Source organism: Diabrotica undecimpunctata, chromosome 8 (assembly GCF_040954645.1).
Source record: "Diabrotica undecimpunctata isolate CICGRU chromosome 8, icDiaUnde3, whole genome shotgun sequence".
Taxonomy (NCBI): domain Eukaryota; kingdom Metazoa; phylum Arthropoda; class Insecta; order Coleoptera; family Chrysomelidae; genus Diabrotica; species Diabrotica undecimpunctata.
The window spans coordinates 52,110,469-52,134,248 of record NC_092810.1 but is presented as its reverse complement, the minus strand read 5'-3'; the positions used below and the strand labels follow the sequence as shown (position 1 = coordinate 52,134,248).

At 31.8% G+C, this 23,780-nt stretch overlaps 1 protein-coding gene across 3 annotated transcripts in view; it reads left to right on the top strand.

Annotated features, from left to right (window-relative positions):
• The window catches only part of LOC140447543 (DAZ-associated protein 2), a 74,502-nt gene extending 54,177 nt beyond the window's left edge, over positions 1-20,325 (top strand). For all 3 annotated transcript variants that reach the window (XM_072540249.1, XM_072540250.1, XM_072540248.1), the window contains 3 exons: positions 5,102-5,226; positions 10,329-10,475; positions 14,602-20,325. In XM_072540249.1, the coding sequence (XP_072396350.1) occupies positions 5,102-5,226; positions 10,329-10,475; positions 14,602-14,784 (455 nt within the window). In that variant the 3' untranslated portion in view covers positions 14,785-20,325. The remainder of the gene's footprint in view (positions 1-5,101; positions 5,227-10,328; positions 10,476-14,601) is intronic.
• The last annotated feature ends 3,455 nt before the right edge of the window (positions 20,326-23,780 follow it).

Below are 23,780 nucleotides of genomic sequence, written 5' to 3'. Positions count from 1 at the left end.
TATAAATTAAAATGAGGTAAGCTAAACTATTATCATGTGAATGCGTGTATATAAGTAGTAGTGCATTTTTTTGTTGTTTATTTGAGTAAATTCTCGAAATATGAAATTACTGAAGAGGGCACTAACTACTAAAGAGTCATGGCTTTGTTAGAGGAAGACTCAGATTGTGAAAATGCTTACTAACTTGATGTGGATTATGTGCCGCCGGAATCAGATGAAGTTTCCGATGTAGAAGACATTGATGATATTTTTATTTGCAAAGAAGGAATAAACTCGGTTATTTTGATTTTAAAGAAAAAACCAGGTAAAAATAGTAAATCCAAATGCTCCTTCGTACTCGGTAGTAATTCAACATCAGTCTGATTAATATTTTAGACAATATAAAAGCCAATCATGGAGGCAAGTCACATATTGAAGTTTTTCCACTCTTTTTTGATAAACAAGTAATTGAGAGCATTCTATATTTTACAAATATTTATGCATCGCAATATAACCGTCACGATTTTGAAATGAATGACATAGATTTAAAAAAAAATATTGGCATATGTATATTATCTGGTTATCACACTCCGCGTAAAGTTGATATGTATTGGTCGAAGGATGAGGATAAAGAAGTGCACATTATAAAAGAAAGCATGAGCCGACATAGATTTCGTTCAATCAAACATAAAGAGAAGAGAATAGTGAAAAAACCGCTAGATCAGTATCAAACTTAGTACATAGACGTCAATCTAAATTTGCTTTACCAGATAAAACTAAAGTCGACAATATTGGCTACATTACAAAAAGAGACGATACTAGTGCAAGAATGTCAGATGTGCAAAAGTAATACTATTTATGTAAAAGGTGTAGAGTGCATCTACACACCGAATGTTTCGAAAATTTTCACCTTAAAATTTAATTTACATTAAGATACAATATGTTTCTATATTAAAAATTGTACTGTTTTTCCTTGAAAATGAGAAAAAAATCTTTTTGGTTGTAAATTAGTCTTAATTTACTTATATGTTTTTAATACAATCTAATAAATTATAAAATAATTTGTCTAATAAATTGTCAAATTTCTCTTTGTTTATTGTCTCGGACGTTAATGGGTTAATACTATAAAAAGAATAAAATTTAACTCAAATTTACTTTACTTACCTCAAAACTATTTTAAAGTTAATAATAAAGTCTATTTAATAAATATATTCCTAAGAAATAGAACACACCACGCCTATGCACGTATAGAATGTGAAACAAATAAACTATTTCTCTCATTACCATTCTTTCCAAGAACGTAAATATATAGACCAGCGAAATGTTGATAAGTTTACCGATGTTTTAAACTACCCAATGAGATTGTCGTAACTATACGGTCGTGAATCGCACCAATTTATATTGTTACGGGGGCTAATTTTATGGAACTATCTTACTTCTCACTTATTTACATTGGCGAAGCATACATAATAAAAATGACCCCGGTAAGTATTTACTTCTGATATTTAACATTGTTGCCGTTAGCTCTCAGTTCAATTTGTAGATGAGTCACATTTAATTGAAAATTGTATGACTTATAGTTTGTGCTGAGTAAATGTCTTGTTGCTAAGTAAAATCTACTTCATTTTGTTTAGAAAGACTCATATTATGTCAGAACTACTGCAGCACCTCGATTAAGTACCGATCCGACGAAGACGGGAATTGTTTGTTTTTATATATACGAAAATTTTAATGTCAGTCAGCCGGATTTTGACCAGCTTTCATTCGGTAAATTTAACGCTCTGGCCACTGCGGCTACCGACATAGATTCTACGAGTGGTATTGTGAACTAGATAATATAGTTGCTCGGTCAATTAGACTTAATCGAAAATAAAATTACAGATCTTTGTATTACATATCCCTATGTGATACCACAATATTGTCTTATCTTATCCATTATCGAATTAAACAAAACAACAGAAGGCTCAGTGGATCTTTTTTCTGTTACCACTTTAACAAAAGTATGTTGGTTAGTGTTAATGCTAGCCTGAAATTAACTCGCAGCCTAATACTTGGATAGTTATAAATATCTCTAATTTTATGATGAAAAAGACAGCAAAGATTTGATTTCACGTACAAAGCGTCTATGTATCTGTTGATACGTATTTCGACTTAATAAGTCTCATCAGAACAGTTATTCATAGCCGGTCTCAACGTGAAAAATAATCTTCTCTGTCTTTTAAGAAGCAACAATAAAATGGCTTCGTTATGGACGCAATAGCGACATCTGATAGAAAAATCGGTAAGATAGTTTCGAAACAAATTCAGATTTCTGCTTTAATCTGAACCTTCTATAAATGCAAGGTATAACAGACGTTGATAAATATGTTAATAGAGACATGGGGAATCTAAAATTTGCATTCCACGACATGTCTATCAACTAAGCAGAAATCCTTAACGAATTTGTTTCTTGTACTCATACAGAGTAGATCCGAATAAAATGAAAAAGACAGCAAAGATTTGATTTCACGTACAAAGCGTCTATGTACCTGTTGATACGTATTTCGACTTAATAAGTCTCATCAGAACAGTTATTCATAGCCGTTCTCAACGTGAAAAATAATCTTCTGTCTTTTAAGAAGCAACAATAAAATGGCTTCGTTATGGACGCAATAGCGACATCTGATAGAAAAATCGGTAAGATAGTTTCGAAACAAAGAAAAATCATAATTTGAGATCGGTCCGAGGTTACAAGACCTTTTAGAATTTCACTCACAATATTACTAATGCCTGTAATATTGGGGTCAAGTAAGTCATCTGTCAATTTGGTGTCACTACCTAGCGCCAATTTGTAAACACTTATTAAGTAATTGATAATTTTTATTTTAAGGGTTTTTTGAAAACGATTTCCGAACTGCAAATTGAAACGTCAGAAAAAATGTAAAATGTAATTTTCATTACAATTAATTTCAATTTAATCCCATATAAATTATAAAATAATATTGAATAATTTTTTTTCTTTCACGACCGATGTTTTCTTTTAGTTTTAGTGTAATAAATTCTACTATAAAAAATATAAATGTATTAAAAAAAAATTCTGTCTTTAACCCATTATGACCGGAGTTTTTTTGGGCAATACCGTATTTTTTATATTTTTGGATTAATTAGAGGTAGAAACGTATGAAAAAGTATTATTAAAAAAACTTTTTACTGCAAAAAAAAAAACGATTTTACATATATGTAATGCTAGGATGTTATGTAGACGTTAACAAGAGTTTGTATGAAATATTATATTACACTTCAAACAAATACCTACATCTAATTTGTTGCACATAGTTTTCGTACAAGAACAACCTTCTCCAGCACAATGTCTCCGCATCGTGTCAGGAATGGTAGTTAGGAGACGGTTCATCCCATAATAGCGAAGTTTCTGAAATTCTATTCAAAGAAATACTGTAACTACATTATTGTCTGCTTTCGCACTTATTCATGCACCACATCTTGAAGCAAAATCTAATCGGTTTCCTGTGATACTTGCTTGGACCTGTGTCGTCCATATTTAAACATTGCTTCATCAAAATCCATGTTTTACGGGCATGAACTGTTTCAAAAAATGTTCCTTTAATTTGTTCATAAAAGATTTATACATTTTATCAGACACATCAATGGCATTATTGTCTGAGCAGTTACATCAGTCTCACCTCATAGCTTCGCTAATAAGAGTATTTTTCTTATTTCTTTCCATGATTTCCAGTAGTGTCTTTCTGACAAGTAAAATCCCTATGAAACATTAGTTTCTTCAGCTGTAAGTAACGGATCAGGACAATTCTTGAAAGAAGCATATTTATTTGACTCGCTTTGTAAAAGATTAATTATATCATTATTAATAAATTGTTCAAACATATCCACACAAAGGTATGGCGTGATTGTCTATAAGATCCCCATCTAGAGCATCTATATTGAGATTTCTCTTATCTGGCAGTATAAATGTTGATTTTCTCTCACGCTTATTCGTTACTTGCTCCTTGATTACGTTCTCATCAGATGTACTGCAAGTTGGTTCATCTAAAGTAGAGTGGGAAGAACTACTTGTTGAATCTAAGAATTTAATTTCGACGTGCTCTCAATTGACGGCGTGATAAATGTCCAGTACCTCCAGCATCCTCGTCTGCAGAATCTTCGTCTGTCAAAAAATGACTTTCCGGTGGTTCTATGAATATCTCCTTTATATTGTATATTGTATTGTATTGGCATAATCAATGTATGTATCTAATTCCTTCTAAAATTAAAACAAAATGAAATCAAAATTGTCAATAAACAACTAACAATTTTCTTTTTAACGTCTGTTTTAGCCATATATAACGACAAATAAAAATAAAATCATCAATCTGTACTGTAAACATTTTTTCTCTTCATAATAACCTAGCGTTACATATCTGTAACACAAACAAAACATCGGTTTGCGTACGTATATGAACATTAGTTTTGGAAAATACCTAACCTAACATGTAAATAGAACTATTAGCTAAACAAATACACATAAAATGTTGCATAATTGAAAAAGAAATTGGTTTTATAATACTTACTCAAATCGTATTCCGATTTCCATCGAATCAGCTAGATTCGCCAAGAATAAATCACATAAATAAAACAATATATTCAAAGTTATTACACACAGAGCTCACTTCTAACGACAGAACTAGCTTTTGAAAACTGACCTATCATACCATCTACCTGCTAATAGCCTAACTAAGGCCGCACAAGAGAATGTTGTACGGGTCTACAAAACGTTACATATATATACAGGTCATAATGGGTTAATGTTTTATTTTTGAGAACTGTTTTATCAAATAATACCGGTTATAATGTCCATGTTTTAGAATATTGAAAGTTAGCTGGGTTAAATCAAAAAAGAATAGGATAATGAGATTAGACAAATCATATTCTTTTTATTTCTAATAATTGACATATTTTTTCCATACTTAAGCCACTTTCAATTTGGAAATCAAAACTGTTAAGAAATGACAAAAGTAAATTGAAATATAATCGAAGGATCCTCTCAAATACTTGAAACTGCTGCATCTTTTTAAGCCTTCGTAAATTTCTAATAAACAAATATTTACACTATAACTTCTTCTTTCAGTTATGCCAGGTATTCCGGGAGGTAATCCATATGTCATTCCTGGGCAGACTCAGATATATCCACAGGGTCCTCCCCCTACTTATGATCAAGCTTTGACTCATCCTGCTGCTATTGTTGGACAACACGTAAGTATTGTGATTTTATTAAATATAATCTAAAGACTAAAAAATTTAGACAATATTACTAAAACTCGAGATGTCATATCCACGAAATGATGTGTTCATTCTCTCATCTTTTGTCTGTTGGAGCTATTGAAACATTTTTCTCCTAGTTTTCCTTTCATTATGACACATGTGCCGTCAAGTATCATTTAGTGATTCAACAGTTTCTTAATCCATTTATTGTGACTGCTGGATAACTCTAAAACAAGATATTTAAAGCGGAATAATTGTTTCAATGTTATATTTTCAATCACATGTTAGCATCTTCAGTTTTTGGCTGGACCATGCATTTAACCTAAATAAATAAACATTAAATAATCTTTCGTAACACTTAAAAAGAAGCATTTGAACTTTGGGTGTATAGAAGAATCCTGAAGATATCATGGACCGAGCATGTAACAAACAACGAAGTCATGAGAAGAGTCAATAAAAGAATGGAAATATTGGAAACCATTAAGAGACGAAAGCTGCAATATCTGGGACATGTTATGCGTAATGAAAGATTCAACATACTTCAATTAATTATACAAGGGAAAATCCAGGGCAAGAGAGTGTAGGAAGGAGAAGAATCTCATGGTTGCGTAACTTGAGAGAATGGTACGGATGCACATCAAACGAACTATTCAGAGCGGCAGTATCTAAGATGGTAAATATCAAGCTGGATTCACTCCAGAAAAATCAACAATTGACCAGATTCATTTAATAAGACAGATTCTCGAGAAAACATTAGAATTCAATATTGAAACCCATCACCTATTCGTCGACTTCAAGGCCGCATACGACAGTGTGAAGAGAACAGTGCTATACCAATCAATGCATGGGTTTGGTATACCAGAGAAACTTATCCGACTAACGAGAATGACAATGTCTAACTTAGAAGCCACTGTTAGAATACAGGGAGAGAATTCTAGATCCTTTGAGATAAAGGATGGACTCAGACAAGGGGATGCTCTGGCTTGCCTCTTATTTAATATTGCCTTAGAAAAGGCAGTCCGAGATACACGAATTAGGGATGTCGGTACTATTTACAATAGATCGATACAAGTCTTAGCATATGCTGATGACATTGACATAATAGGGCGTAGGAAGCGAGATGTTGAGCAATATCTCCTAGAATTGGAAACAGCTGCGAAACAGGTCGGTCTGGTCATCAACGAAGACAAAACCAACTACATGTTGGTTACAAAGGATCCGATAGCAAATGAGGAACGAGAAACAGTCTTTGGAAGTCATACCTTTGGACGTGTTGACAACTTCACATACCTTGGGTCGCTATTGACTGCTACCAGTAAAACAAGCGAAGAAATCAAAAGACGAATAAATCTTACAAATAGGGCATACATACTATGGACTCCAAAAGCATTTCCACTCAAGAAACATTCAAAGAAGAACTAAAATTATTATGTACAAAACATTGCTGAGACCGGTCCTCACATATGGAGCAGAAACATGGACTCTAACGCAGAAAGATGAAAGACTTTTGGGAATAACGTTCATTAAAACACAGCGACTTAGATGGGCTGGACACATAATACGAATGCCAGAAAATACGATTGCTAAAAAGCTAACCACAGGAACACCTGTAGGAAGAAGCAAAGGCCGACCGCGAATTAGGTGGTTAGATGGAGTTGAAACCGACTTACGGATATTAAAAATCATCAGAAGATGGCAACATGTTGCCAGAAACCGAACAGAATGGCGACGAATCTTAGAGCAGGCCAAGATCCACAGAGGATTGTCGAGCCAAAGATGATGAGTATCTAAGATCAGAATAACCATGATGGATTGCCAACCTCTGTCGCGGTGATGGCACGTAAAGAAGAACACTTAAATAGTTTCTCAGTTCAGTTTGCAGTCTCGGTGCTACCGAGGCAGTGTTTTATACTTTTATCTTTATGGGAAGTAGAAGTACACATATCATAATTATTACGGGATTGTTTCTAAATGTCATTACGGTTCTTTACAAAGAAGCACATAAACATGTCGTTCCGTAGGAAGGCAGAAAGTTTGTAGACTGTATCAAACATTGAATAGTTTGCAATTTTTTATTAAAAAATGTTGTGTGTTCTGGCCAAATTTCCACTATATATATTTCTCCGAAATTAATAAACTGATCTGACTTGTTTATCTTTTACATAATTTAATATTAAATTAGAAGATTTTAAAATTCCTCAAAACTGCAATTTTTTAACAAAAAAATGCAACTTAAACAATTCGTGGGTCAAACCTCAATACTATTTGGCCAGATCTTCGATTTTGTGGCTAGATATTGGTAAGTTATTTTACACAAACTGTCTTAAACTATTTAATGGTACTCGGTTACCATATACAGACAATACCTAGACTGCGCGTTGTAATCTAAATTCTAAAACCGTAGCCCCATGCCCCAGCCTAGTGCGAAAGAGAAAAAGATGCGAACTGTCTTTGCATCTCTTTCTAATGGGCGGGGTTTATTGACAACGTTACATGACGTTACCTACCAAACAATCTCCCAAACACAACTTAAATGTTGACGTAACAGAGAGAGGTCGAGACGTGGTATTGTCTTTGCTTTCGGACGTGGATAATCGGGGTTCGATCCTTTTACTGATTTTTGGAATATATAAATTTAATATTAAAGATTATTATTTATTTTTACTAAATATTATTACATCTGTAAGTAACTCTTGCCAATAATAAATGTGTGTATATATTTTTAAAAATATAAAAGGCTAGTAAACTGAAAGCTATTATTTATTAAGTATTATTATTAATACCATGTATGCGATCAGAATTATTTGGTTGACATTATATCACTAATTATAATAAACAGTGTAGCGAACAAAAAAGTAGATATTTAAACGAATTGGTTTAATGATAAATAATGCTAAAATTTTATTTGTCATGATTCATATTATTTGTCAAAAACTATTTCTAAAAATCATTTAGCATTAGGTATTATCATATTTTCATAAAAATGTATAACTATTTAATATTCATTTCCTTTTAACAATTAAAGTCAAATTAATTTAAATAATTAGAATGTAATACTCTTATCGAATGAATATTAGGATTGTCATATTCTGGCGAGCTGAAACATTATTACTTTATGAATTAAGTAAAATAATATAAAAAACTTGAACATCGAAGTAAAATACTTCTGTTGTAAGTGATAGGTATCTATCTATCTATCTATCTAATTAGCCTTCTTCGGTCCATATTTGGACATAGGCCTCCCTAATCCTTTTCTTTTTATCTTATATTGTGTCCGACAAAACTCCCATTTCAATTTTGCAACTTCTTGTCTAACATCCCTCACTTTTGTTTTCTCTCTTATCCACTCGTTTCTCTTTTTATCCATTAGTCTTATGTGCAACATTTGTCTTTCCATTGCTCTTTGGGTTTTTATGATTTTGTCCATGTTTGCTTTTGTAAATGTCCACGTTTGGGAACCATAAGTGAGAACAGGGAGTACGCATTGATTGTATACTTTGGTCTTAAGATGCTGATCTTTTGTTTTTAAGAATGTAGCTTAGTTTGCCAAATGCCGCCCATGCCAGTCTAACTCGTCTTTTTATCTCTGCTGTTTGGTTTTCTTTGTTAAGTTTTATAGTTTGACCCAGATATATATATATATATATATATATATATATATATATATATATATATATATATATATATATAATCCTAAACTTGTTCTATTTCATCTTGTCCGATCCTCATTGTGATGTGTATAATGATAGGTATATTTAATTAAAAAATTAAATTAAATCCAAATGGATTGTACAGTTTAGAACTTTTCGGACTAATCAGTCGATCTTCAGTGAACTGTTGGAGTACTTGCGTAACTAACCGCAAAACCAAACAGTAGTTGGGTTTACATTGAAGAAAGCTTACTTAAAAGTATTAAATTATACGGCAATATGTCGATGTAATTGGACCACTAACCGGGAACCATGAATCCCTATTCGAACTAAAATTTCTACGTACGAACTTTCGTATGGGAGTTAGCACACTCTGAAATTTAGCAATTGAGGCATTAAAATAGTTCTGGAGTGAGGTTGCAAAACTTGGCTGAAATTATTAGCGAATGCTTGTGCTTTATCGTTATCGGCCTTGGCCCAATCACCATCTTCCTTTCTAACGGGACTATCATGCTTAATCTGATGTTTAAGTTTCTTACAGAGTTTCTAAATCGAGTAATTTGTGTCATCCGTCGCAGTGAGACTTTCAAGAAATTCGTTTATACCTTGATCTTTGTACTTTTATTTAATCACGCGAGTAGTCCTATTCAGTTGTCTTCAGGAGTTCTCGAAGTTTGCCACTGTTTTCTTAGTTTTTTCTTTTCATGGTTAAGATTTTTATATGATGTGGATATGGTGCACAGATATTACTCTGATTTAGATCTGGAGTTTCTCTCCAAGCTGCCTGTTGAATGATTGACGTCAGGTGATAGACTGCTTCCTCAATATTTTCATTTGTTTTAAGAACCTGCCTGTTGAATGATTAACGTAAGGTGATAGACTGCGTCCTCAATATTTTTATTTGTTTTAAGAGGAAGATTTAAATTAATTGCATTTTGAATATTAACTCTGAACAGACTCCAATTTGGCGCATTTATTTGTAGTATATACATATACATGTTTCACCACATCAATAAATATGGGAGAATGGTCCGAAGAAAGGTCAAAGGAAGGTTTAATATTTAAAAAATTGTTACTAATTCTATTTCCGATAGCAAAGTCGTTGAGATCGGGTATTTTATTTCTATCTGTATCTGTATCGAGGTTTTCTGAATGTTGATTTCACATACTTTATTTATTTCATGATGTTTTACACGACTTCCAATGATTAACGCAGTACCACCATGACCTTTTACCATTGGATGTGGTGTGACATAGGTGCAGCAATCTGGCTCACTAAAATGGCTCTTTTATAAATGCCTTAATCTCCTCACTGTGGTTTGTGAGACCGTTTGCGTTCCAATATCCAATTTTAATTGATGTTTGATTTAGAATATATATATATATATATATATATATATATATATATATATACGCAATATCGTATATGTTTATTTGTTTTAGATGTATCCACCAGGTACGATGTACGCTGCCGGCTATCCAACATACTTAGGATATCCAACTTACGCCCCGATGCAGTATTATCCTTCTCTAGGTGCTTACTCATATGCCATGCAACCTGCACAACTCAGGCCAACTATAATGATACCTGTAAGTATTTTAATTTGAAATGTAAAATATATTTTTATATTTTTGTATTATTAAGTGGTGTTAAGTATGAAAAATAATTCGTGAAATATTTTGTAATTTTTTTCTCATTTAATTGTAATTTTTGTAGTCGTTGGTATGGTTATTTTTTCATAGGCGCTATTTATCCAACTTTGTCAGTAAAACTGCTGAAGAAATCAAAACTTGTGCCTTGGTACATTGTGTCCTGGGTTTATAAGCCGTGTTCAGGTTTCGTACATTTAAAGGTGGAAGCTTTGGACATGCACACCAAATATAATAACGGTTGAGGACATAATTGCTAAGTCGAGTCGGCGATTCGAGATATCGTAGACAAACTTTACAAATACTTGGACTAGCCAATCTACCGAAGAATTTTAGCAACTTAACTGGGCTACTTCTACTGTACAATAAATTAAGAAAAATGTATGACTCACAGAGTCACCACCACCACGACTGAATGGCCTTCGCAGAATTCACAAGTAAAATATTACTTTAAAACCGATTGTTAGAGCAATTCCATTGGACCTACTGAAAATGATTTCAGGAATTTTGCTCAGATTATTGAAAAAGTATTAAGACCGAATACTATACTAGTGAGTTTCGACATACATAGTTTCATTGTCTACTATGGTGCCAGTTGGTGAGCATTATAGTGCGTTAGTCAGCACTAAATAAAGACGTCACAAAAGAGTCAACCGTAATATTGACCAACAAGAGAACCAAAAGATATGACGAATCGAGGGGGCAAAATCTTGCAAAAGATGACATCAATTCCAAATTCAAACCAACGATGATACAAGAAAGTCTGAAATTGGCTAAAAATTCAAGAGAACAGTTAAGGAATTTACCGTATTCCCTGTAGTTTTGCTTTAATATTGGAATGACAAAACATGGTGCAAATGCTAGTTTAACTGAACACGATAGGAACTATTGTCTTGGTCACTGCGAAATATGTCGAAACATCGAAATTAGATGTATTTGAGGCTATCGAAATCCAAAAATACTGTTCTTAATTTTAACCATAACGAATGGATCTGCATTTAAAGGGGATGTGAATCTTAGCGGTACGAAATAGGAAATCTAGACCAACCATAAATTATAATACAATAATATTATATATATAATAATATTTTAGAACATCAGTGAATAATGTGCCATTACTAAACACCGACCGCGAAAACTTGAAATTTTTTTATGTTTAATTTAGGCCCAAAAATTGGGTTGTATTATTGAGTTCAGTCTTGCACTATTAATCTACGAGGTCTAGCAATTAAGTTCCGAGGCTGCTGATAAACTCTTTTTCCGCATTCCAACACTGCTCCATGCAAACCTTTCACCGTGCGAAGCAGTTCTGCAGATCATTTTCTCACAGGCCGTTTAGTAGCTGCGCCGATTTTGCTTTACGTCCTCTAATGACTCGTGGCGGATTCCTTTGGTACAGAATTTGATTTTTGGAAACAGCTATAAGTCACAGAGGCCAAATCTGGCGAATTGGGCGGGTGCTTCATGACTGACCTGGTTTTGGTCAGATAGTTCTTGACAGAGTGCGCGTTGTCGTGCTAGGGGATCCAGTTCTCTTTCCATTTCGGGCCTCATTTTGCGAATGTTTTCTCGGAGTCTTTGTAAAACTCCTAAATAGTAATGTCGGTTAACTGTCTGGCCATGCGGTTCTCATTACAAGTGAACTACACCCAGTAGGTCGAAGAACACAATCAACATCGAGTTGTATGTTCTGTTTTGTATGTGATAAGAGGCATATATCATCAGCGTAATCTAAATCTTCCAGGCTGTTTGTTAATTACCAGTAAATTCCTCTGTTAAAATTTACCTTTGTTCGTGCGGAGTTCAGTATACTAAAATAGAGTGATAAAAGAGATAGAATAGATAAAACATAGCCCTTTTTTACTCTGTTTACTTGGCTTGGCTTTCTGTATCACGATACTTCTTTGATGAGATTTATTATTTTTTCTGGTATTCCCATTTCCTGTAGTACTTTCGATATATCCATATGTGTGAGCGTGTCGAAGACTCTCTGAAAGTCCACAAATCAAAGAGAGTTGAATTCCTGTGACTGTTCTATGTTTACTGTGTGTTAATTTGGTCTATGCATGTCTATTTGCCATCACTGGATGTTGGCAACAATTTCGGCGAACTGTATGCGGTTTTGTGCCGTTCTCATGAGTGTATGTGAATTAAGTTCTCTTCAATTACGGATTTTCTTCAACCAAAAACACTGCCTACAACAGGCCGTGTGAAGCCTTCTATTTTTTTCTCCTGTAATTAGTTTTGTGAGCTCATATCACTGTTGTCGAGGTATATGTCCTAGGTATGCGGTCTTTCTCATCTTTATTAATGTTGAAAGTTCTCTGCTTTTTCCCATTCTTCTCAAAACTTCATCATTTGTAATGTGATCCATCCAATATATTCGACGATTAATAGGTGTTTCCTTTGTTAGGCTACTTTTCAGCCTGTCTACTACTCTGTCAAACATTGTAGATCTTCCAAGCATTCAGCTATTAGTTTATTTTTATACCTATCATTAGGTCGACATTTTCGTATAAGGACGTTTATCGGCCCATTGGTTTTCTGAACCCAAACTGTTCGCTTGTACCCTGTTTTGTTTGATTTAATGGAGATTTTGAGTGTATGAATCATTAAATTTATTTTTCTATGATCTTGGTATTCTTTTGCATTTGTTTATTTGAACAATGCAATGAAAGTATATAGATATTAACCAATCCTTAGGAATAATTCCTGCGCCGTATATTGTTTTATGGAAGCTATATTTCGCTACGATTTGGTTTTCTTTTATTAATTTTATTAATAGTATATAACTTTTATTGATTTTTTAATAATAGTATCTACCGCCTTGTTGTTTTTTGTCAGTGTAATCTTGTTTTAGTAATAGTTCTGTCTTTCGCCTCTTTTGTCCCATTTCTGCCAGAATATCCATTTTTCTGATTTGTTCAAAAATTTCATTGAAACCCATAAGGCACTGAAATTGTACATTAGCTCAATTTAACTGACTAGCTTCTTTGATTTGGTAGTTACAGGCTGTGACCATATGGTAACACACGGCAAAAGGGAATAATAATAGAGTATATTTAAATATTTCTTTTAATTTGTTTAAAAGAGCTTCTTAAAATGAGCATTTTACCATTTATTTGGTGTAAATAATAAAGAAACAGTCTATAAAAAGTTCAACGTCACATTTCTTACACTCTGCATGTCCTACAGAACTACAACCTTCGCCAGCACACAGACTTCTTTTATTATTCAGTGCAGAACCAACCAAATGGTCCGTACGATCATCAGATATTCTATTCACGCTAAATTGACTGTCATCTGGTTGACCTGGTTTCTTCGGTTAATTTTGATACAGTGTTAAGTAGGAGTGAAGAACTAGAAGAAGCACACTTGTTGTCGTCCGCATAAATAATATCTAACTCATTTTTCAATGAAAATCCTCGTCTGTAAAATTATAAACCGACCAGACTTTATCCCCCGTGTTACCATATGGTTACAGCACATTTTACTCTAAAAATATTCGCCAATCTTAATAGGTATTGTTAAATGAAATACCACAAAAAGTATCACTGTTTCTCTTTTATTTAACAAAATAAAAATCAGAATTATAATTACTAAAAACTATAGATCTTTTACCCAAATTCAACATCGATTATTGTTCTTTGGCACAAAAGAGGACAAAAAAACATTCAAACCAAACTCAAGCTCGTTGAATAAATATGATTTGATTTCTGTAAGCACATCGTTTAAAGCAATCTAGTATACGATAGAATATCTACTGTCTCTGGAAAAAACAGTTTTTTACTAGATATATCTACAGTTAAAAAGAGGATATTGCTTGACCATATATGATCACGCATGGCAAAAATTGGTTAATTAAAAATTATAAAGATGTAATCTTAAAACCGAGAGGTCTAACATAAAGCCAAAACTAAAATTAAACAGTTTACGTTACAAAAATTCATATTTTCTTCACATTCCAGGAAATTTACGAAATATACACAGTACTTGCAATTTATTACAAAAATCATTACACAATTGTAAACGTAAGTGATAAATTCAAATTAATTTTCTTTTTTAGAACGGTTACGATACAGGTGCAAGATTTGACGGAATAGCTCAACAGGTACTTCCCCCAGCTCCACCCGGCGTTCCCCCATCAGCAGCACAACTAGCAGCAATGGCCGGCCATCAGGTGGCTTTAGGACAGAAGAAAAACACCTTCTTAGCCGGAGGATCTGACGGGGGCTACACTTTTTGGTAGAAAAAGCTCGAAATTAAAATAGGAAAAACGAAATTGTTACATTTTATTTTGACGGACGGATGCCCCGACATTAAAAAAACAACAACGTCGATAGGGGTTTTTAAATCTAGTCCTTAGTTAATAGGCCAGAAGTTAGTTACTCGGTTCACAAGAGGATGCCGTAATACCTTACATACAATTTTAAATATTCAATTTAGATGTATAGTATTGTTTCTTTTTTAATAAAATAATAAGTTCGTTATCATTAGTAACCACAAATTAAAACATTACCAATTAGTTTTATCACGGTATATATTTAAAATATTTTTTTGGCACAAGCAGGTGAATGGGACATCACAGTGTAATGCAGAAACAAAAATGGTTCTACCTTGACACCGAATAAATTTTATAAAAGCTTAAAAAATTTGAAGTTAGGCTTGCAATAATTTAATCTCTGTGTGGCTTCAACCAGTCTTATCTTTGAGCTCATGACATGAAATGACATTTGACACTTATCAACTCCAAGTAGAAGTCAAATTGTCGTTGTCGAAAAAACGCATTCAACAGTAAAATATGATTTAAACATCTATTTATATTTGAATGGTTTAATTTTCGACGGCTTCATATTTAATTGATTCGTTTTTGTTTTTGTGTTTATTTTGATGTCCCAATCAGTTTTGCACCAAAATTAAATATTTTTTTATGTTCATAAATAAAAATATATAGTTACTCCATTTAACCCAGTTTGGTGTACCTTAAATGGCCGACTCTGATAACAGATAAAGAATTTCAGAGTGAATTGGATATAAACGTCACATGTCACATAATACATATGACATGTAACGTTTATACTGTTTTGTTATTTTAAAGAAACCTATTGGTTTAAAATTCGATAGTGCTGACAGTCATGAGTAAAAATTCGTTAGTACACGTTGAATAAGTAATCAAATATGATACGTGTACAGCTACACCTTTTTGGTATTAAATTATTATTAAAAATATGTTTCGATTTTAAAACTTGGCTTTTAAGCGACAAGCACTGTTGGTCCTAAAAATCAATGGTATCAATCAATCACAGTGACAGCGATGGAGAGGTCCGATTGTATCACTGCTTCACAAAGATTGCAGACTTCAAATCATAGAAAAATCCCTTGTTAATGTGAACGACTGATACTAGGGGCCCAATATTGAACGCGATCGTAATTTTCACTTACGACGCTACAAATAAAAACTCAATTTTCTTCTAAAAAAGCATAATGTATGGTTTAGTTGTCAGTATAAATTAAAATTGTGGTTAAGTTTGTTGAACTATATTATTAATTGTTAATACTTTGTTGTAAAGCTTCATTACAATACTAAATTGTGTTTTATGACTTCTGAAGAAAATATGAATGTAAAATTGTCGAAGTTGAAGCCTATCTTTAATAGTTTTCGTCTAATATCAATCAAACTTTGCGACGTTCTTTTGTGAATTGATAGTATATTAGCGCACTAACAACTGGCGTATAAGTGATTATTTTCTCTCTTTTTCTTATTTAAACGAGTCAGGTATGAAATAAACGTGAAAGCTCCAGTTTTATAGTTAACATGGAATTAACGAAAAAATGTTAAACAACTATTTAGGACGTAACTACAGTAGGTAAATACAGCAAACTCGCGTTTTAACGAAACAAAAAAATAGTTATTACCTCACGATAGTTCTTTTATGTTCAAAATGTTAGAAAGTATTCTCAGATATCCTTGTTTTCGTATTGTAGTTATTTTTTTGTAGAGTTTATTTTTTTAATCATTCATCTGAGAACCAACGGGAAGAGTGAATACAGTTTAATATTTTTTCTTAGCAAGAGCAGTACAATTTTTGCTGCCAATATGTAGGCAAAACATAAATTTGAGTGTAACGATTACATAAATTGTGCAATTTGCCAGTTGGTAAATATGCCAATTGAATTACTTATAGCGACACCTTCAGTATATGCATAGTATCACTAAAGTCTTAAAAATAACCTTACAATGTTATACCTACACTTGCATGTCTGTGTCAAGAATAAAGTTTAAAAAATTCTAATCTTATTATTAATTAAAAACACATGACTTGACAAATCAAACGTGTTTCCTGTAATGTATTCAGATCTATATTTGACTCAAGTTCGATTTATAATGAATAATTACGTTATGTATCTATTCTTACTGAGTTCCCTATTAGTTTAATTCACACTTTGGACTGATTAAGCGTTTACCAAAATTATTAGAACCTGTAAACAATTATATAATTATTGTTATCTACAAACTGAGAATACACATACTCACTAAATGTCCATTCTGTATTCCTAGCCAGTGGCTAATCTTTATTGCATTGATTAAATAAATCGTAACAGTAAAACAATAGCCGATGCAAGTCGGCAAGTCTATTTGAACTGCAGATGTACACCACTTAATGCAGATATGCAACTGAATTAATGTCGAGCTTGCGATCGTTTCAGCGGCTGATGGGTTCCGGTAACACAGTGCGAAAATAAGTCATTTTGCGCAACTCGTCATAAATGACATTTAATGTATGTGCATTCATAAGCAGCTAATGTAGTGTAATGCATATATCTTCATTAATTTGGAAAGAGTGGATCTCGAAAAAATGTAACGGGGATCACAAGAAGCAAAAAGTAATAATACCAAATATCAATTGAACATATAAACAAAAAAGGTATCAATGAGAGAACACCTTTCAATAATTGAAATAACTTATTTGTTTTTGTTACTGACTAAATTCATTTGTTTTCTGTTTTTTATATTGTAGATTAAACAATAGGGCTCACTAATAACTATTTTTTGTTTCTTATAAACGTAACTAATGACTATTGTAAATCTCAGATAAACATCAGCTTATGGAAATTATTTCCAATATTGAAAAACATTTGCTCTTCCTTGTTTTTCTCAATCTAACTCTTTTCAATTATTAGTTGAAAAGGCACTTCCTTCAATGATTTCGTTTAATTCTTTTGTTGAAAACGTTTACTGAAATAAAAGTGTTACCAATAATTAAAATTGGTAAATTCAATATTTGAAGATCAAAAATGTTTATGTCGTAATTGTGCCTCTCAACTACTTTTTAAAAATATATGCTACAGTTTTTATGAATTCTGTGAAAATCGGTCACATTCGATTATTAAAAATGTTGAATAGATTCAGATGGAATACGAAGGTAATTGTTTTCTTCATATTTGAATCGGAAAACATTATTCGGTACGTCGTTGATGAAAAACTATAAAAACTGGTTATAACAACACACGAAAGAGAAGTGTTAAATGATTCTTATTTGTAATTGTAGCTGTCATCTATGAACTAGTGCTCTAAAGGATGGGACGAAGAAACGGTTTATAAACGCCGGCAAAAGAAAAGAAGAAAGTATAGTGATACTCATTTGTTAAGGTAGCTTTACATCTAGACCATGCCAGTTTCATGCTAGGCAAGTCCGTCTTAAAAAAAATATCAAAACAATAACTTTAGATATTTCTCTTCTATTCTGAATCATAACTATTAACATGAATTTTGACGATAAATTGCATCAAAATAGCATGAAAAATGGACACGTTCTAATTTTTCGTCTAGCACATATATTGGTTAATATACAGATAATATTCACAGATAAAGAATACATAATTCAATTTATCATTAATCAATGGCGTACAAATATCTTCACAACTTTATCATCATCAAAACCATGCCGCAATTATGTTTTTAACAACTTGAACAAATTGCAGTCATGAGAAGGTAAATCTGAACTATAGGAAGGAGATTAAGTTCAATTATCAAGGAAAGAAACTGGGACCTTACGCTTATGATGTTCCATAAACAGTTTATTAAAAAGTATCTTGGAAAGACAATGGACTTTTTTTAGTATTTAGTCCAAAACTTGAGTACCAATATACAATAGACTAGTACCAATTTTTACAAACTCACAGAGACTGCGGCATAAATTGTTAACGTTCTTTCACCTTCTTTGTCTGTTTTTATTATCTCTTGTAAACCTTTCTTTCACCATAGGTTGTGTGAATGTTAATTTATAAAATACATAATCATAAGTTTACCCAAAAACAATGTCAGAGAGTTTAGAAAAAAGTTGATTCTAGTGCAATAAAAGAAAATTGAATGTACATAACCTCGTCATTGTATTGTTTTTCAAAAATCATTTTAATTTCAATAGTTATTTGATTTACAAAGGTACATGATGATTTGGTGTAATACTGTCATAGTTAGTATTTTGGTGATTCATATATTTAATTGATTGATACATTTAACATAAGAATTGTGTAAAGGAATATTTTATACGTACCTTTTAGATCACTTTTCAATTAACGATCTAAAATGCATTGGCTTATTGTAAATGATATTCGCATGCATTTTTCGTATGGAATGTGATATTCAAAAAACGTGTTCTACTTATGTGAATAACGTAAATTCGTAAATGATTCGTCGACTTAAAATTCACCTTAATTTTTTGTTAATGTATCTAGTACTTTTTGGGCGTAATCAATGTTCACACTTATCGTACAAAATACAATATTTTGGTTTTAAACATTACAAAATTCTTTGAAATTGTTCGATAAATATTGCCTTTCAGCAAAACTACTCATAAAAATATTTTTTAAATTTTACACATAATTAGAACAACATTTCTACTAAGATATTCTGATATATATGCACTAATCAGTTAAATGTGACATAAAATGCGACGCTGTTTGATACATCAGATCGTCATGTGTAGTACTAGTAGGCAATAAACTCGTAGAACAAGAATCTTTGGTATACAGAACGTACACTTATAGTACAAAGTAGTTTCTTTATTTATCCAACTTTGTAATTACTTCTCTGTCATCATATATGTGTAAATTCATTAAGTTGCATTGTCTCTAGAAAAGAAGAAAACATTCGTCCGACTGGTAATTTTGCATATTAGTGGTAAATGCATTAGTTCTCATAAAATTTGAAGTTAGATCCATTCACACATGTTTTCTCAGTTTTTGGATCCAAACGTAGAAAAACTCTGTAAAGATAATCATCGCATAGTTTTTATAATAAAATCCAAAACGTTAGAAAATCTTTTTGTGGAAGGGATTGAAACTTTCGTCTGTAGAAACAGCAAGGGTCTTGGAAAGGATTTAATTTAATCTGCTCATTATCAATTTGCCTATTGCATTCTCTTATACTAAACTGATTTGTTGTTTATAACTTTTAAAAATTTCAAGTTTGACATTTTCTATATTTTTTCCTTTAAATTAGTGGTATATTAAAAAAAATCCACAAAATTCTATCGATTTATTAGTTTTACTGAAATATAACAGATTTATATTGCCATTTATTGACGTATATTGTTGTTTCTGATCAGACTTCTTGCTTAAATGCCTTTAATAATTTAACAAAAATCTATAAACGTCAGGTATTTGATAGATTTACACAAAAAATCCTAAAACCGTTTAAATTACTCGTCTACTATACATTTCTTATTTAAGACATTTTTTGAAATCTGATGAGTGACATCTTTGCTATTTACGCTTTAGAATGTTTTTATTTCTTTAAAAACATTAATAATTTCTGCGGAAGAAAATAGAATTCAATCTGTATATCTCATGAAATCACCGATCACACCGTTGAAAAAAATGTATCCAATATGAGAATGTGTAAGTATGACAGCAAATGTCAAACTAAATTGATTCAGGCTTATATATAATACATTTCTGCATTATCACATTGAGGATAACCTATGATATGCATTAAAATGTCTAATTAACTTAAAACTGAATGACGATTCATATATTTGCCTAATTTAGAACCTCAAATATTGCTACGGATAAATTTTTTTAAATAAACACATTAAAATTAAGATGTTTCAGTTATTTTTGGCACATAAATTTCGTTACAGTAAGTCAAAGGTGTCAAAATTTTCAAAATCACAGATTTCATGTTTCTAAAATTAATTATTTGAAAGGCATTTAGGTGGAAATGAATTTCGTAATAATTGGAAATAAACCGATCATCATATTTGTCATTTGTCACTAAGTTATAGCGCTATATAAAAAATATTCAAATTATTTGGGAAAATTAGTTTAATTATATAGGAAACAAGTGATGATAAGAGTGTAGTATGCCTTATTAATATTATTAGACAAGACCTATTAACATTTTTGGTGTACTAAATAATTTGAATGTTTTTAAAAGTCCATAGCAAGTGTGCAGCTTTCAAAAAATTGCTAGTCAATCATAGAAATTTTTTAATTGTCCGATCCTTTAGCAAGTTTATGATCTTTACAATATGTCTTAATAGATTGCTTGGTATTTTTGTGTGATTTCAAATACTGACAACAAAGCAAATTGATATTTGGTAATTGCCATATGCATTAAGCGAGTGGGTGTTGAGGCTCTTATTGGTTGCCACTGTCTACCTGCAAAAATGCTAGATATAAATATATTGTGGACGGTCTCCATCCAAGACTGCCAGTAATTTTATTATTTGTATTGAAAAGTAGTAGACGTTGCAGATAGGGACGGATTAAAAATTTCTAAAATAAACGTATAGAATACAATCAAGAATAGACAATTGATCTATTTGAGACATTTCTCAAATGAACACCAAACTAAAACTTTATTGTTACTTGCCGCAGTTTTGTTGTACTGATATTTATGTTGTTGTATTTGAAAAAACTTTTACAATGAAAATATTATTGTGAGACTGTGGAGATCTATTGTGAAATATATTATGACAAAAACTCTTTTGTTTTCTTTTCACCTGTTTTTAAAACCTCTATTTCCTTTTACTTCCGTATGCATATGTTTGTCTAATAACGATCCGTCGACGGAATCGTTTGACACCCTAAAATGTGTTTGGTAAAGGATACCCCCGATAAGATAGGCAAAATGTCCTCACTCCCAGAATTCAATTTTTTTACGTTCTATGTGATTAAAAAATAGGGCTTAGCAATATTTTAGCCCGCTGCCCCACCCCCTACCCTTAAAAAAAGACAATTTTTCGTTTTTATTATTTTTTAGGTGGGATGCAATTAATTTAAAAAAAAATCGAAAAAGGCGTATAACTTTTTTAGATGTGGCCTGCAGGTCCAATTTTTTTTTATTTTGTGTATTTGACCAACAACTATATCTTTGACCTTTTTCAGATTTTTCCGTATCACGTGACATATTCAAACATCCGAAAAACCCGTTTTTTTGGGGTTTCTCCATTTTATAGACTTCAAAATAGATCAAATAAAGTTTTTTTTATAGGTTATATACCTAGATATAGCAGACTACCCTGCTATACTCCCAAAGCCGCGACAGCGGTATAAAACGGGAGACTATTATATTTATATACCTATATTCTAAATTATATGAGGCCTTTAAAATAATCAAAAAGTGGGCGAAACACCTTTAAACCCCCCAAAAAAACATTTTGATATCAACACAACCTGAATCAATTTTTTCATATTTTTACGTGATTAAAGAATAAGACTCATGCCCGATTTCACCAACGATACCTAAACAGTTGCCTTTGAAAGTAATTCTTATCGAAAAGAACTTCCTAAGTCAATACTTAGGAACACTAGCGTTTCACAACTAAAAGAACTGCTTATCTAGGAAACAGTGTTGCCGACCTTCTTGCAAGCTTTTTCCGTCAATCTTAAAAATTCCCACTTTTATGAAAAAATTCCCTCCCGTTTACAAAATGGGTTTTATAACAGAAATATAAGAATGTGTAAATTTGCAAAACAATATATTTATTAAAGAAAAATAAACCTTAAAAATGTATAGAGTATAACCTAAAAACATAAATCTTTTAACAAAATTTGAAAAACACGTCAAAGTTCTAGACTATTAACAATTTTAATTTTATTTATTTTTAAAATCATACATTTTTTTACTATGCAATTTTAAATGCTCGTCATGAACTGTGTACTTGGTACAGTTTATATTGCAATTTTGTAAGCTACTTCGTAGCACACACATTGCATTTAAATGGTTAGCACCTATGCGGTTACGTTTTTTTGATTTTATGTCTGAAACTATTGAAAATATTCGTTCAGCCTCAGCGTTAGAATGAGGTAAAGAAAGTACAATAATTATATGTTTTAAATTAGGAAATAAGAATTCGTCGTTAAAATTTTTGGTTTCAATTATTTTAAGCCACATTTCTTCAATTGGCATATTTTTGAATTCTAAAATTTCAATTTCATTAAAAGTATTTGGCAAATTTTGCCACTCGACACTTAATTGTATAGCATTAATGCGATTAGGATAAATTTTTGCCACTTCTTTTATATCTACATTAAATTTATTGCGGTTATTAAAATTAAATGCAACTTGGTGATCTAAAAATTGTAAATTTCTAAAAAAAGTATCATTAAGTGGTAACCTTGATTGTATCTGCGTTGCAACAGTGATGTAAAATTGTAAACATATTTTTAAAAAATCATTTTTTTCAGTTTGAGGTATGTTACCAATGAATTCTTGACATTCAATACCCAAATTTATGTTTTCCAACTGTAATAAATTATGAGGATGCTTTACATTGATTTGGCTAAGATTACAATTAGCAGCGTAAACTTCTGGTTTTAAAAAATTACTACAAATTTGTTTAAATAATTTTTCTGACGAATCAAACAGCTTATGAATTAATACCTTTCTTGACTGAAATAGAGCATTAAAATTGTGTAAAAAATTTAAAGCATACTTAAGGAATAGTAAATAAGCTTTAGAACGCATGTCTTGCATTTCATTCAAAATATCTTCTGCTGACTTTAATTTATCTTCAAAAACTGCCAAAGTAAAAAATTGTTTGATAGCTTCCCAATTATCTAAAATTCTTGAAATGCAGGCATGACTAAGCCAACGTGTTGAAGATAAATGAAAAATTTTTGTTGTTTCCAATTGCTTAAACTCTTGAATTTCTTGTAGGATGGCACATCTTTTTGCGCTTCCAGAAATATACGTTGATATACTCCTAATTAAATTTTCTACCGAAGATGGTAGTTCTG